The sequence below is a fragment of the Cydia amplana genome, chromosome 7 (assembly GCF_948474715.1).
Source record: "Cydia amplana chromosome 7, ilCydAmpl1.1, whole genome shotgun sequence".
In the NCBI taxonomy this organism is placed as follows: domain Eukaryota; kingdom Metazoa; phylum Arthropoda; class Insecta; order Lepidoptera; family Tortricidae; genus Cydia; species Cydia amplana.
The window spans coordinates 5,551,273-5,567,374 of record NC_086075.1 but is presented as its reverse complement, the minus strand read 5'-3'; the positions used below and the strand labels follow the sequence as shown (position 1 = coordinate 5,567,374).

The following is a 16,102-nucleotide window of genomic DNA, read 5'->3' as shown; positions in this document are numbered from 1 at the left end:
CTACCTCAAGAGCACGTACCTACTAATAGGGATAGGAACCTAGCCTCTAGGTACGTCATCTACGCAGACAAAGTCGCGGGTAGAGGTGAGTTGCGAAATAATTGATTCCTATTTAATTTTATTTTTTTATACGCAGCAGCAATAATGGCCTGCAAATCATTCCCAGTCGCATGAAGACTACTGCGCAATGGACAAGGAAGTATGGACCGTTGTGTTTCTAGGTTTCATGAAAGCTCTTCAGTTTTTTACCGTATCCTATTTCTACTTTGAGCAGTAAGTACTTATTCGCAGGGAAACCAAAGTTCTACAAAGTGGCTTAAATTAAATTTCGTTTTAATCGAACGAAACAAAACAAAAGCAACTCTGTTCCAATTAACAATGATTTAAATTTCGTTGAAGGTAATTTTTAGGGTTCCGTACCCAAAGGTTAAAAACGGGACCCTATTACTAAGACTCCGCTGTCCGTCCGTCTGACACCAGGCTGTATCTCACGAACCGTGATAACTAGACAGTTGAAATTTTCACAGATGATGTATTTCTGTTGCCGCTATAACAGAAAAAAATAAAGATTTAAGTGGGGCTCCCATACAACAAACGTGATTTTTGACCGAAGTTAAGCAACGTCGGGCGGGGTCAGTACGTGGATGGGTGACCGTTTTTTGCCCTCCGTGCGCGAGTCCGACTTGCACTTGGTCGGTTTTTTTTTATTAGGTAGTATTATCTTCGGACCGTGGGACGCCAGAGGTTAAAAGTGCCAGTTACCTAGTGTTGACTGTTGGTCGCTGATACATTTAACGTAATGTAGTCGAGTGCGCCACATTTGATGCTGATTGACATTTGACTCTACATGGTCTAGATTAAAGCTCATTTAGACGGTACGAGAACTCGCATGCGAGTTTCATTACATTGCGTTATTTATCGGTTGGCTGAATTGTTGTATTTGTTGTAACCTCAATGGTCCGCAATGTAACTAAAATCGTATACGAGTTCGCGCGCCGTCTAAATGAGCCCTTACTCTACATGCAAAGTGTGTGAGCGAGTAAATTTTATCCAAAGCGATAAACGAGTAATATTGTATAAATGTACTGCCGTGTCATAACAACGCATTCAATAAATATTTGTCGGTTAAGCGGTCAGCTGGGCGACACGGTTGTAATTACTAGCCTATATCGATTTACCGATTCCATGGGTTCATAACATTTGTCTGTAATATTCATAATAAATCGTAAGATTTCCTTCAAAGGAAAGGACGTCTTAAGAGTAATTTGTCAAGTTTAGGTATAGGTACCTAACTTCAAAACGACTAGACACTGGCCACGCTAACTTTTCACTAACTTCTCAGTAAGAATGTATACCTACATATCCCTATAAGGTTTCAATAAGGTAAGGTTAGGACTAACATAGTTATTTTGCTCGGAGCGAGACAAACAGTATAAGGATTCCATACAAGTATGATAGTCTTACCCCACCTTACCTTACAGCTTAATTTTATGTCAACATACTTTGTCTACCTATCAATACTATCAATACTATCAACAAACCTCGTCATCAATGTTGCAGTTCATTGAAAATAAGAGTTGGCAAAAGTATCTATAACGGGGTTTGCTCATTAACCTTTTGGACGCCAATGACCGATATATCGGCACCGTAGGTCCAATGCCAAAGACCGATTAATCGGTCACAGACCACACAGCAATATCGACCTACGTGCATATACATAAAGTTCAATTTCAGTTTTGACACTTCAATGACGTGGCGTGTGAGTGACAGCTTTTGTGTTTGACACGGCGTCGAAAAGTTAAACTAGCTTTATCTACCTGTGCGAGGTGTGGTAGGTGTTAAAAAAGTCTATCTTGACTATTTTCGTCGAAACTCAAGCGCCAACTGTTGGCCGCCCCTGCGTCATCAATAATTCGTGACCATCGACATTGCCATGGGAAATGGGTCATCACACTTGCTCGCTTCACTCTCGACAGCTGACGTGATGACGTGGCTCAAACGTAACTCGTTTTAAGCCATAAAAATTGTAAATTATAAGGTTCGCGACTCCTGTTCGATAGTTAAGAGTTGAGGGTGAGAATCGGGTAAGATTTTTTTTGTCTCTATAAGTCTGGGCTACGCAAGTTCTGTAGGTACTCTTATCCAGTATCCACCAACGGAATATAACGTGCCTATGGACTCCTGTGTTAACGTGATTCTCCTGCTGTGGAGCGGATGAACATCCTTTGAACCCCAAGAAAGTCAAAGGCGTCATTTATTGGGAAGACCGCGTGATGTACCTAGTCAATTTTGTGGCATGGAAAAATGGCGCTATTTGAGCGACGAAAGATTGGGTTGAATTTGTAAGGTTAGATCGCCGTCGCTTTCGTAAAAATTAGTGCTTGCGCCAATTCTCGGAATATGGTTGCCGTGCGGACCCGAGATTTCATATAAGTAAGCCGTGGCAATAAGACAAAGCTAGGAATATGATGATACGCGCTCATATCTCTAATCATACCTACGTATTATATTACCAATCTTTGTAGAAAAAGATCACAAGACGACGACTACCTATACGAAGTCACCAACATCGACATGAAGACACAGCAGGTCGGCGTTGACTTCTGGGCGATGGCGAAGTCGATGTTCACGTACGGGGCCCTAACGGCGCTGTGCTGGATCATGCTGCGGCTGTTTAGCGCTGTGTTCACGCTGCCGAGACGGATGCGGCAGCAGCAGCAAACTATACAGCAATCATTGCAAGAGCTCCAGGTATCTGTCTATAATTATACTCTCCTAAGGCCCAACCATACAAACGAAACATCCAAAATGTAAACCGAATTTGTAGGAAATAGAGTTGATTTTGCGTTGTTTGAAAATTGAACGAAACAAAGCAAAAGCGATTCTGTTCCATTTGAACATGGTTTAAAAAACATCGAACGGAATAGGTCCCTTAGGAGGATTAGATTTACACACTGTATACAGAATCAAGTCAAAGTTCACGTACAGCGATGTGCTGGATTATGCTGCGGCTGGTCAGCGCAGTGTTCACAACGGACTAACCAGTAATCTTTGCAAGAACTCCAGGTTTTTTTTTACATATGATCCCTTCCTGTCAAGACGATGTTCACCAACGGCGCTGTGCCTCATGCAGCGTAACAGCAGACTCTACTGCTTTGCCGAAATTATAACTAACGTAACGTCCGTCATCACAACACCATCGTGAAAACACTTTAAAATGCTTGAATAATGTTTTCGTCACTTCTCTTCTTCAGACTGACCTACGTACGCGATAGAATCCATCTTTTTAGGGTTCCGTAGCCAAATGGCAAAAAACGGAACCCTTATTGATTCGTCATGTCTGTCTGTCTGTCTGTCTGTCTGTCCGTCTGTCCGTGTATGTCCGTGTAGGAAGCACTAGCACCAGCGTGTAGGGTAGGCACTTTTCTCCGAAACTATAAGAACTATACTGTTGAAACTTGGTAAGTAGATGTATTCTGTGAACCGCATTAAGATTTTCACACAAAAATAGAAAAAAAACAATAAATTTTTGGGGTTCCCTATACTTAGAACTGAAACTCAAAAATTTTTTTTCAGCAAACCTATACGTGTGGGGTATCTATGGATAGGTCTTCAAAAATTATAGTGAGGTTTTATAATATTATTATTTTCTAAACTGAATAGTTTGCGCGAGAGACACTTCCAAAGTGGTAAAATGTGTGTCCCCCCCCTGTAACTTCTAAAATAACAGAATGATAAAACTAAAAAAAATATATGATGTACATTACCGTGTAAACTTCCACCGAAAATTGGTTTGAACGAGATCTAGTAAGTAGTTTTTTTTAATACGTCATAAATCGCCTAAATACGGAACCCTTCATGGGCGAGTCCGACTCGCACTTGGCCGCTTTTTTATATTCAAACCAAAAGTAATGAATAAATAAATATTATAGGACATTCTTACATAAATTGACTAAGTCCCACAGTAAGCTCAAGAAAGCTTGTGTTGTGGGTACTCAGACAACGATATATATAATATACAAATACATAGAAAACACCCAAGACTCAGGAACAAGTATCTGTGCTCATCACACAAATAATAAATGCCCTTACCGGGATTCGAACCCAGGACCGCGACTTCACAGGCAGGGTCACTACTCACTAGGCCAGACAAGTCGTCAATGAATGACTAGTTGAATGTATTTAAAAAAATATACAGTTTTCCTAATTTACTTACAGAGACGTTTCCCGGACCTCAATATAACAGAAGAGGACCTCGTAAACGCAGAAAAAGAGCTCGATGACTTGATAAAAGAGCACGACGAAAAAACAGAACAAGATAAGAAGGAAGCAGAAGAGAATAAAGCTATAGAAGACAATAAGCCAGCCGAAGAAACTCAGACTAATAAAACCGAAGATAAAAAGACCATTTAATATTGAAATAACTTATTAATTAATATAGCACATATTTTTCTATTATCATTAGGCACATTATAAAATTTTCATAGACCTCGACATTCGTTTATTTTTAGAAAACTTCCAAGTTTTACTTTTGGACTAAATGACGGGTAATGTATAAAAAACCACGTCACATACGTCTTTGTTTTCAGAGAGTTAAACGGAAAATCAATAAGTACGAACTATCAGCGCCCCTCGTGAGAATACTAAAGTGGTAAACATCGAGTGCGGCCGGTAAAATTTTAATGCAGCTATTAGGCGTCAGATGGCGTTGTAATAAATATTGCAAAAGCTCTGACAGAACCGGCCGGGAGGCGTGGTGGCTCCCAGCGAGCTTTCACCCTAACTTAATATTATTGATCGGTCCATTCAGAGCATCGGTACAAAATAGTTTTTTTAGATTGTTAATGTCATGTTATTGTTTTGCGCGTAGCCGAGTGCCTAGATATATACGTCCTCGATGTGTGATAGATAGTTGTTATCGGCCCGCTACTTGCGCGGCTTGGCTAAACAATGTTAATCAGTACTTTGTCGTGTGGCAGGCGCTTCGTTTGCTCAATTAACGTGTGATAATAGACGGTATGAGTGTTTAAGCCCTTGCTAGTGTTGACCATGACTCGATCGAGCTACCGACCCCTGGTGCCCCGGTCTTCAAACAACTCCCTGGACAACCGCGAGACGGGGTGAGTTCTAATTTTAAATTTCGAACATGTGACTGCTGTTGACCGCTAAAACTTGTTTTGTTTATGGTGCATGCGTAATAACTAATCAGAATTAAAAACCTGGAGTTTCTGATATATTATAAGAAATAAATATTCTATTCCCTTGTTGATTTTGAATAATACCTATTCCGTCGGATGCTACCTATCGCGACTTATTGTTTATATCGGTTACTTTGCTCATATTGAGTTATATTATAAAAAATCCATCGTTAATTTACTACCTATTTAATAACAGACTTAAAAAAAAAGGAGGAGGTTATCATTTCGACCGTATTTTTGTTTTTTTTTGTAGATGCGTAGGTGTCGATAAATGATATGCACCTCACGTGCGGTGCATATCATTTATCCACACCTATATGTTTTACAACTTCTACAACCACTTCTCTGAAAAGACCACTACTTTACTCCTAAATTTGATATAGCTATTACAAAAATACCTACTTCGATATATTTTCTCTCTTTATTTTATGTGAAAAAATGTTTTTACCTACAATAAAGGCTACGAAACAATGGTGAATTACGAGTGCGGAATTAATGAATAAAGATAGGTATTATATAAAACCTGTTATTTATAGGTACCTACATGTGCATTACGAAGATGATCTCACCTGAGACGTACGACGTTCAAAGAATAGCCGTATCTTACATCGTAATTAAAGTATATATATACCTACGGGTCGTAGCTACCCGTTGATGTAGGTTAAACATACAAACTACCAAAACGAATAGTAAACTTTTCCTCGGTATTAAACACTTTAATACTTACAGGTGCGTAAGTTTACCTATCTATTTACGAGTTTGATTCACAAATATTTCTGGAACTCGCTAACAGTCCGAGATAACAGGAGGAAAAAACAACGAAATTCTGAATAGTAGGTACTTCGTAAGTACCTACTTTATTTTTCCATCTCTATTCGTTGCTTGGTTAAATTAGGTCACCCAATTTACGAAAAATTTTCGACTTATAATCGCACATAAACACAAGAGAAATAACCGACTTGATTCATGAGCCCGATTTAAAAAAATGTGTTAGAACTGGTTTTTTTAATTTATTTTAAAATTTAATTCAGGCAACAAGGTTTTGGATCGAGCTTTAAGTCACTCACACTGATTGTTCGAAATGAATTGAAAGCAGTGCGTGAGATGCGCGCCAATCACCAAGATGACCGAGTCGTGTCAAAACTATTACAAATCGGGCCGGGCTACAGTATTATGAAAAATGATGATGGCGCAAGCAAAGTTAAAAATGTTGGTTTTGACATGCAGTTATTGATCGAAGTATGGAGAATAAAGATAAAGTACCTACATAGGTATCAATATAGAAAATGTAGTTCTACGTTATAAGGATATAACACAATACTTATTTCTAATTCACAAATTCTCTAAAAACAAAGTACTTGCTCATATCTTCACTTCACGTGTCAGCAAGTCACGTGTAGGGGCACACTATCGTTCAGATAGCGATAACCACCCTATACTATAGGTACATATAATTAGGTAGATAAAATGCTAAGTATGATAAATATAACACCCTCAAAGATTAGATCATGTAGTCGATATTGTAGTTTAATGATAACATTCAGAAAGTAAATATAATAAATGTGATAGGATTCTATTGTAATTAATTTTTGTTAGCTAATCATACTTAGGTATATTGCAAGAAATATACAGATTGGAGTCTCTGTTGATTCTTATAGTGTAGGTCCGTATGAAACGATTTCCAACTTGTTTTATTGATAATAAAATGTATTCTTATTCTATTCTTAACTAAAATGTCATTCTATGGAACTTGCTAACTATGTAAACAAAAGCCACTAGTAAATTAACATTCAGAGACAATTTTAATATGGCGGTTTGTTTACATGTTTACATAGTTAGCAAGTTCCATAGAATGACACTTTAAACTTTTATGACAGTCGGACGACTTGATTCCATAATGTGTTCGTTTTACTATTTTACGAACTTAATCTAAAGCTAAAGTTAATGTAAGTTTTGTGTAATGTGTAATATAATAATATTATACTAAATACATGCTTTGCCTGACTATATATATTTACATATTCCCAACTCACTCAGTTCCATATCAAATTTCACTTTTTTTTTTTTTTTTCTTTGTCTTCATGTATAAGTTTGTAATTTGTGTTAAATATTAATCGAACGAGCGAGCGAAGCGAAGCGAAGTTCTTACATTCAACTTTGAACACGCGGCTGGCTAGCGGCACGTCCCGGCATTTCGATGTTTTTAAGCTGAACTGTCAGAAGATAGTTTGATACACAATAACTTAAGTAAATTTGTTCTAATTTAAATGAAATTGGGTAAACGTGTAGTCGAGGGCATTATATTTTAGTCATTAAATTATGAGCAGGCTCGATCAAGGGGTTATTGAGCTAGAAGAGCTTAGAAGGCCAAAAAGCTGTTTGTGAGGTGTCTTGCTATTCTGGTCATTTTATTTACAAGAAAGTATGGTCGAGTTTGGTATCAATTGAAAGTGCTCGGCTTACACTTTTATAATATCGTTTTTAAATTTACCATTTTGAAATAATTAGCAAGATAAAAATAAAATAAAATAAACATAATATAGGCATTTGACATTTGACAGGAAATATTTAGGCTTACCACAGATACAGTATCAGTTAAGGGCTCCACAGACCTTGCAATAAATCGTACGCGGTTTTCGATCCTTTGACGACTGCATTCAATTGATATTTTTGGCGAACCGCGAGTTCTCAGTTCGGGGCGAACTACTAGTTAGGTACTGAATCACATTTTGACACTGCCTTTACTGTTCTGAGCTATCTTCTTGCCCTGGGCTCCACGGAAGACCAGCGCTATAGCATATATATTATGTTAGAGCATATGCTGAGTGGTGTCCATTTGTAGCCTCTATAGCAGCATCAATACTACGATTATTATTGCATGTTAGTTTAAGCTACTAATAGTTTTAACTGTTTAGTGTATAAGATCTTCTTTCTTAAATTTATATGTGTGGTGCTGTATGTAGATGGTTTTTGCAATAAACGTTTTTTCTATTCTATTCTATTTTAATATGGACAAAAAAGTCTGAAATAAAGAATTTTATTATTATTATTACTGAACAGAATCCGAAAAAAAACAGACATAAATAGGTAGATATTATTTAAATATTTTATAAAAGTATCTCGACTGGCTGGATTTCCTTAAGGAATAGGTATATACACCTATTTAGTTACGGCTCGTACGTTACGTTACGATACGTTGCCCAGTTGGCGGGTTGCCAACACGTTTTCTAGAGTCACATAGGCACATATTCTGTAGGGATGGCCATACGAGGTATTACGTAGACAGCCTCATTTGTATTGCTACATACGTATAATTTTCTGATGCTAATGGTAACGGCCAAGCCGAACGCTATAGGTATTTAATTGTTCTAAACTAACCAAATTAATGAACCCAGAGAGTCTGCAATAAATGGTAGACACATAAAGCCTTATTACCTAAATGCTTTTATACCATACCGGTATATTTCTTCCGCCTTGTGACGCATGTATCGTGTGTCGTGGTTTTCCTGGTTATAATTATTAATTATATAACTCTAGGCTTTCCTAGATGCCAAGGCCCAAGTCATATCGTAGGTAGGTATTTAATAAGGTTCAATTCAATCAATGAAAATATTTTTTTGCTTAATTAATCAAATTTTTATCACTTTCTTTCTATGAAGCTTTGGAGACCCTAATTATTCGATATGCCCTAACGCTTAAGTTTGAACTATATGACGGGTGGTTACTAGCCTTTCTTGATGTGCCTAGGAATTTCATGATCTATGGCAGATTTCACGCTCGGCCGCTGCCATATATTTGTAGGTACTTACGTTATAAGAATAAGAATATATATATATTTTTTTTACACACAACTATTCATATACTTGGTTATTGTAGTATATGCTCCTTAAGATAGGTAGTTAGGTAGGTAGGTAACTATAAATGGTGAATAAATTATGTGCCGTAAACACATAGTAACAACCAACACTTAACTAACAATAAATCTCACCATGATCAGTTAAATGTATTGACGATTCGTGAACGGATATCCAGCGCGAATAGCGCGATGCACTAATAATTTAAGTGTAATTGGTAATGTTACACGTTTCTTAAATTTACGAATAAACCCAAGGGCATCCCAAAATTAGTCAGATTTTACAGTACACGAGGGACGTAGCTGGAATGAGTTCGAAATGCTAATTTAGACACGCTTTAGTGCTTTAATAATGTAAATTACTGGCATACCTAATAAGTCTGTAAAATAGCAGTGTTTTGGTAAAGTTTAGGTATACCATAAGCCCTAGCATAATAACATCAAATATGAATAGTATAATTTTTCCCAAGGATTCAAATTATAGCTTCTTTTCTTTTCTTTATAGCGATTTTTAGGTAGGAAGTTTAAATAAATTGGAGTGGCAAGAATAATCAGGTATGGTTTATGAATTAGGAAGTCGGAAAGCTGATACGCGTGTAAGAAACAAGTCAAAAGTTACTCAGTAATTCCATTAAAGAAGTATTAATCACCATGCGCGAGACGTACACCACGTTGATTTAAGTCGAAACTTAAGATTGCTCCTCCATTTTTGACTGTACATCACCTGCAATAATATGTTACTCTTCGAAGCATTTATTGAACAAATTGTTTGCGCAAAGTCAGGTCTAATGTACCGTCACCTTAAGATCATCTATCTTGCTTAATGTTGCAATAGCAATAATAAAAACTGCTTCTGGTTTAGTAGACATTAGCTACATATTTTCAAAATTGTCCCGCTGTCGAAGTTAACCCAAAGCACAGTAAAAAGTGTAGTTTATCCTAGCATAGCCGTAGGCACAAATCTTTTAATTTGTGGTAACGCTCGGCGGTCGGCATGATTCGTCTAAGGTAAGAAAAACCTGTGACTAGAGGGGCTTCTTTACTTTAATATCGTATGCCTTTTTTCTCGGGGTAGCTAAAACAGTATAACAGTATTAGTATCAAAACAAGTACCTACGTAATGCATTTATTATCCGCATGAAAGCCTGTAACCTACGAGGGGTGTTCAAAATATTCTCGGTATGAGAATGAAAACAAACAAGTACGAAAAGTTTGATATTTTTATTTTTCAATATACTCCCCCCCTATGTTCATACACTTAAAAGATCGATCAATTATTTTTTTTAATCCCTCGTAAAAATATTTTTTATCTTTCGTGTAAAAATGCTCCTCCACTGCCGCCTTCAATGCTTCATCGTCAGAAAATTTATTTCCACGCAGATCCTTTTTAAGATAGGGGAGCAAAAAGAAGTCGCTGGGGGCTAAGTCCGGACTATACGGTGGGTGAGTAAGTTTTAAACCCACATTCAACAATAGCTGCCTTGGCAATATGAGCAGTATGGACGGGGGCGTTGTCATGCAGAAGCAGAATACCTTTGGTTAACTTTCCTCGCCTCTTTTCTCTAATTACATCCTTTAATTGACGTAGAATGTTAGCGTAGTACTGTCCTGTGATATTTACACCTTTTTCTTTATAATCGATTAGTAATACTCCTTCACAATCCCAAAATATCGTGGCCATGACCTTGCCAGCTGAAGGGATGACCTTGAACTTCTTGGGATGAGCTGAAACCTTAATGTGCCACTGCATGGACTCTTGTTTACTCTCTGGGTCATAATGATGAACCCAGGTTTCATCTCCAGTAACTATTCTTTGCAGCACCTCATCAGGATTTTCACCGCACAGGTCAATAAAATCGGAACAACAAGCTACACGCATGTCTTTTTGAAGCCGAGTCAGCATTCGCGGAACCCATCTTGCACTTACTTTTGACATATTAAGATGGTCATGTATAATATCATGTACGGTACTAATAGAGAGATTGGTTACTTGTGCTATAGATTTTACCTTCACTCGACCATCTTCCAATATAAGTTTTTCCACTTTATCAATATTTTCTTGTGAAGTAGCTACTACAGGCCGGCCAGGTCTAGGGTCATCTTCAATACTCTCCCTTCCGCGTTTAAACTCGCTTGACCACTTTTGAATGGTAGATAAAGAAGGAGCAGACTCACGGTAAACACAATCCATTTCCTCTTTTATGGTTTTTTGATTTTTACCCTGTTTTGTCAAGAATTTTATCACGCATCGATGTTCTAATTTAGTTAACATTGTCAATTCGCACATGATGTTCATGTTTGTTCAGCAATTGCAGAAAAACAAAAGACTATCTCGGTTCGAATTATACTTTTTTTTAATGTCAATGAATAAACCTTAGCGGCCAGTAACGAAAGAAATTTTAGAAGAGGTCGTAAGATATCAATACCGAGAATATTTTGAACGCCCCTCGTACTTGACGTGGGCTAGTAATGGTTTTCACGCCATACTCTGTAATACCGGGGCTCAGTGAGTTTTCCATTTCCCGCTACATTAGGAGGATACTTACCAACTGGGGCGGAAGTGCTACTTTATGGACGAGTTCATCATAGCTTTTTTTGTTTATTGTACCGTCTCAATTATATTTAACTAGTGACCCGCCCCGGCTTTGCACGGGTTAACAAATTATACATAAACCTTCCTCTTGAATCACTCTATCTATTTAAAAAAACCGCATCAAAATCCGTTGCGTAGTTGTAAAGATCTAAGCATACATACAGACAGACAGCGGGAAGCGAATTTATTTTATACTATGTAGTGAAGTAACAGACAATGTAAAATACTCGTAAATACTGGTACTCTGAAATAAAGATATTGTATAAGCGAGAGGCCGATTCTGAATTAACACAATTTTTAAAAGTGCCGACTATTATGATAATACCTTGACACAACCACAACTCACAGTGCATCTAACGCGCACGAAAGTGCGAACGAGATGTGTAAATTGTGTAAATGACATGACTGAAGTTTAATCAGAGTCGGCCTATCTGTCCGCTCCCACGGCTCATATATGAGCCAGAACGCTTATGGTGACGTCATATCGTGGGATTTGACAGGTTAAATATGTACCTATATTAAAATGTGTTACTCATGTATTTGAAGTCGAAGATGTTTCGCTTCATATCGAGGAGCTTCAACAGGAGCAAGCGTCGGCGGACCGACGCAGGCTGCGGGAATGTTATGACTCGTTTTAATGTATTTAATACAGAATCGGAATCCTAGTCCATCGAAACAATTTGTGTTTCAAATCGTGGTCCACAGTAGGAAGGCGGGTATTAAAAACCAGTAAAGTTATTTCAGTAAAACTAAGTCATTTTTGTGGCTCTTTAAACAGTTTTAGTGGTTTATTTTTATTAGGTACATTAGCTGGTAAATATAGTCGAATAAAAACTTTTATCGAATCAAGGCTGCTATTTGGCTTCAATGCCCGAGCTATTTTAGTTACTGGGTTAAACATAAGAGTTATCAGCGGGGTCGGCAGATGATAAAATATTTCCGTTGTTTATTGTTCCAATTAATATTGGATCAATAGGGGAGCCGGGGGCTTAATGTAACAGGGGTAAGTAGTAACGCTCAATTTTGACGGGGAATTAAAAACATTTTTTTATTTTGCTGAATGACTTTCTTATAACTCGAGGAATAACGTAAACACCGCCATTGCCCCGCCAGACATCGAAGCGAGTGGATGTGCATACGAGCTCTGTTTCGACTAGGTATTGAAAAAAAAATACGGGGTAAGTTGAACAACTCCCAGTTTTTCAAAAAGTGTCTGGTGTAAAAGATGCGTAAACATTTAAAATTATTTTGTAATCGGAATTAGTGCTTAGATAAATACTTTACAAACCATCATACTCAGAATCATAAAATTATACATATTTTAGACAATACAGGCCTTTTTCCTAAAACTGTTACAACAAGCCCCCCGCTCCCCTACACGTAGGTACAGGAGGTGTATTCCGAAATAAAAATGTAAATATCAATATTTACAAAATTAATGTAAATTAGGGACACCCTTATTTCAACACAATTACATAAGGGCAATGCGCCAGAGTCATGTCTAATTGGATTTCTATCGTGCTTTGTGAAGGTACCTAATTTAATCTCTATATAACCGTATATAGAAATATCACTACCCACAAGAAGTCCACGTCACTTTAATTATAGCAACTCTGGCTACTGAAATATTACACAAATCTTTGGCGGGAAATTCTAAAAATCTTGGGCTGGTCACACTTTGTATAGTAGGAATTATAGTTTTGATACTAGACAATATTTCTGATTTTCTGTGCACACGTAAGGTACCTAAGGATATAAGTTAAATATACGTTGACGTGCACTCAAAGTCAGCTCACATAATTTCTACCGCTATATAAAGTACAGTCAACGATAAACACATGTTAACACTTTCTCACCATATACTGTTGTAACAAGGCGAAAAATTAAATGTAGTGTAAATAAGACCTAGCTCGATAATACCGTAATATTAATCCATCACCAAAAAAATTACATAACTACTATGCCAAAAATGCTAAATGCTAAGTATCAAAATATTTATAGAGCACCAACCTCCTAATTTGTTTACATTTGTTTAGGACTTGTAAACATTGCAGTTGTTCGTTATACAACGCTACACGTCGACTTCGCACATTGTCGTATTTATTTACGAGCTTAAATAATAATTTGCGGACCTCACTCAGTATAGACATTATTAATATTATTTAAAATAAACCCCTTATAAACCGCAAACAATTTGAATGAATGACATAAATTGACAACTGACTTAGCTTTTTTTTTAAATCATAGACACAACAACGAAATATCTGTCAACAATTTTTGGCTAGCCAGACTCTAGGCATCAGCATCAAACATGTCAAGGTCAACTTTCATCGCTTCCGCATTTTCAGTCTATTTGTATTCCCGCCAAATGACAGACTAATGTCGTCCTCGATCAAAGGAATCGTTAAAATTTATTTGAAGCTAGGCAACGCTTATTCGCAATGCAAGGTAAAACAAATAATTCGTCAACTAAAATATACTTGGTCAACCAGATCTCGACAGTAGAAAAAGGCGGCAAATTTGAAAAATGTAGGCGCGAAGGGATATCGACCCATAGAAAATTTTAATTTCGCGCCTTTTTTTACTGACAAGATTTGGTTGACCAGCTATAGTAAATTAGACCTACATTGATTGAACTAATGACAGATGTCCGCTGGTTTTATCACAAATTGGTTCTGACTAGTCATAAATCACAAAATTACCTAAGTAGGTAAATATGCCTTTATATCATTTACAGACATAGGAATCCGTGGGGCAAATTTTCTTGACAGGTAGGGACTTCCTATATCGATAAACTCAGTTATCGACGCTCGTTCTATATACTAGTGATCACTCAATGGTTTGCTTGTAAAAATATGTTTTTATTAAAAGTATTTAAATCAAATAAAATAATAACTCAATTCGCTTTGATTGATAATCAATCAATAAAGAGGTTGAGATAATATTGACTATTTCATAGTGCAATAAATATTACACCCTACCTTTATATAATAATAAATAATAATAATTTGAGCCTATATACGTCCCACTGCTGGGCATAGGCCTCCTCTCATGCGCGAAAGGGCTAGGGCTATAGTCCCCACGCTAGCCCAATGCGGATTGGGGACTTCACATACACCTTTGAATTTCTTCGCAGATGTATGCAGGTTTCCTCACGATGTTTTCCTTCACCGAAAAGCTAGTGGTAAATATCAAATGATATTTCGTACATAAATTCCGAAAAACTCATTGGTACGAGCCAGGATTTGAACCCGCGACCTCCGGATTGAAAGTCGGACGTCATATCCACTCGGCCACCACCGCTTTAACCTTTATATAACCTAGTGATTATTTAAAATATGCTATGTGTGAATTTCATACTTGTCTTTAAAATAATAGTTACAAAACACACAATGTTGGGGGCGATCACTAGTATATAGAACGAGCATCGATAATTGAGTTTATCGATGTTAGATACGTAGATATGGACACAAGTGAAACAACCGGTAACTAGTTATGCACTGGTCCACTTCACTTCACTTTGGTTCACTTCTTCTGGTGTTTCACTTGTGTCCATATCTACGTATCTAACAATCGATATAGGAAGTCCCTACCTGTCAAGAAAATTTGCCCCACCTATGTCTGATCATTTATAACTGGTAACTACCACATCACACAACAATTTGTGTAAAGAGAGCAATGTTCGATTATCGGGTGTTAATTTTGAGTCCGAGTAAGCGAAAGATTTTATAAATGAATTTACGAACGTAGTGAGTCAGAGTGACAGATAGATCGAGCATCATACATTTTAAATTCGTTTATAACGAGAGAGATATTGAAAGGTGTTTCGGAGAAACTACAATTTAGAAAATTCTACGGAAAAGTACAGAAAAGCAGTTGTATCCTTCGTCGAACAAGTAATTCAAATTTACGAGTAGGTATAGGTTAGTTTGTCGATTTGTAATAGGGCCTATTTCACTAATTTCACTTTCACGACGGCTAATTTCACTTGACAATAGACCAATTTTTACACGTTGATCATGTTTTCGCAAAAACAATGAAGCGGGACCTAACTAACGATGTAAGTAAACAATAGACAGCTTAAATAGGTAATTTCTTAATTTAGTAATACTACATCTTTTTAATTACAATTTACATTAAAATATAATATAGAAGAAGAAGAAGAAAGAAGAAATACATTTATTTTAACGCCACAACATGAAAACAAAAAAAAAATAAAAGCATGCAGACATAAAAGACATTTGGACGCTAAAATAGGATCCCCACTCAGCATAATGCCGCGGCAAACCGTGGCGCTGGTTTTGTGTGGGGACCTGACTTAATCTAAAAAAATATACTAAAGTAAATAAATAAAAAAGAACACGCGAATTTCACGTATCTTTTCCCCAACTTTAAACATTGCTTCATTTTCTCCCAACCACTTCCATCTCCGGAATCCTTTGAAAGTAAACCTTGTTG

General features: G+C 37.0%; 2 protein-coding genes across 2 annotated transcripts in view; both read left to right on the top strand.

The window, feature by feature from the left end:
• The first annotated feature begins 164 nt into the window (after positions 1-164).
• Positions 165-4,489, top strand: LOC134649398 (uncharacterized). The gene is made up of 3 exons (XM_063504147.1): positions 165-273; positions 2,526-2,751; positions 4,219-4,489. The coding sequence occupies exons 1-3, from the start codon at positions 188-190 to the stop codon at positions 4,411-4,413; spliced, it is 507 nt and encodes a 168-aa protein (XP_063360217.1). The 5' UTR covers positions 165-187; the 3' UTR covers positions 4,414-4,489.
• Positions 4,490-4,855: 366 nt separating this feature from the next.
• Positions 4,856-16,102, top strand: part of LOC134649390 (uncharacterized) — an 85,067-nt gene continuing 73,820 nt past the window's right edge. Inside the window, exon 1 of the mRNA XM_063504130.1 lies at positions 4,856-5,120. Within this exon, the coding sequence (XP_063360200.1) occupies positions 5,050-5,120 (71 nt within the window). The 5' untranslated portion in view covers positions 4,856-5,049. The remainder of the gene's footprint in view (positions 5,121-16,102) is intronic.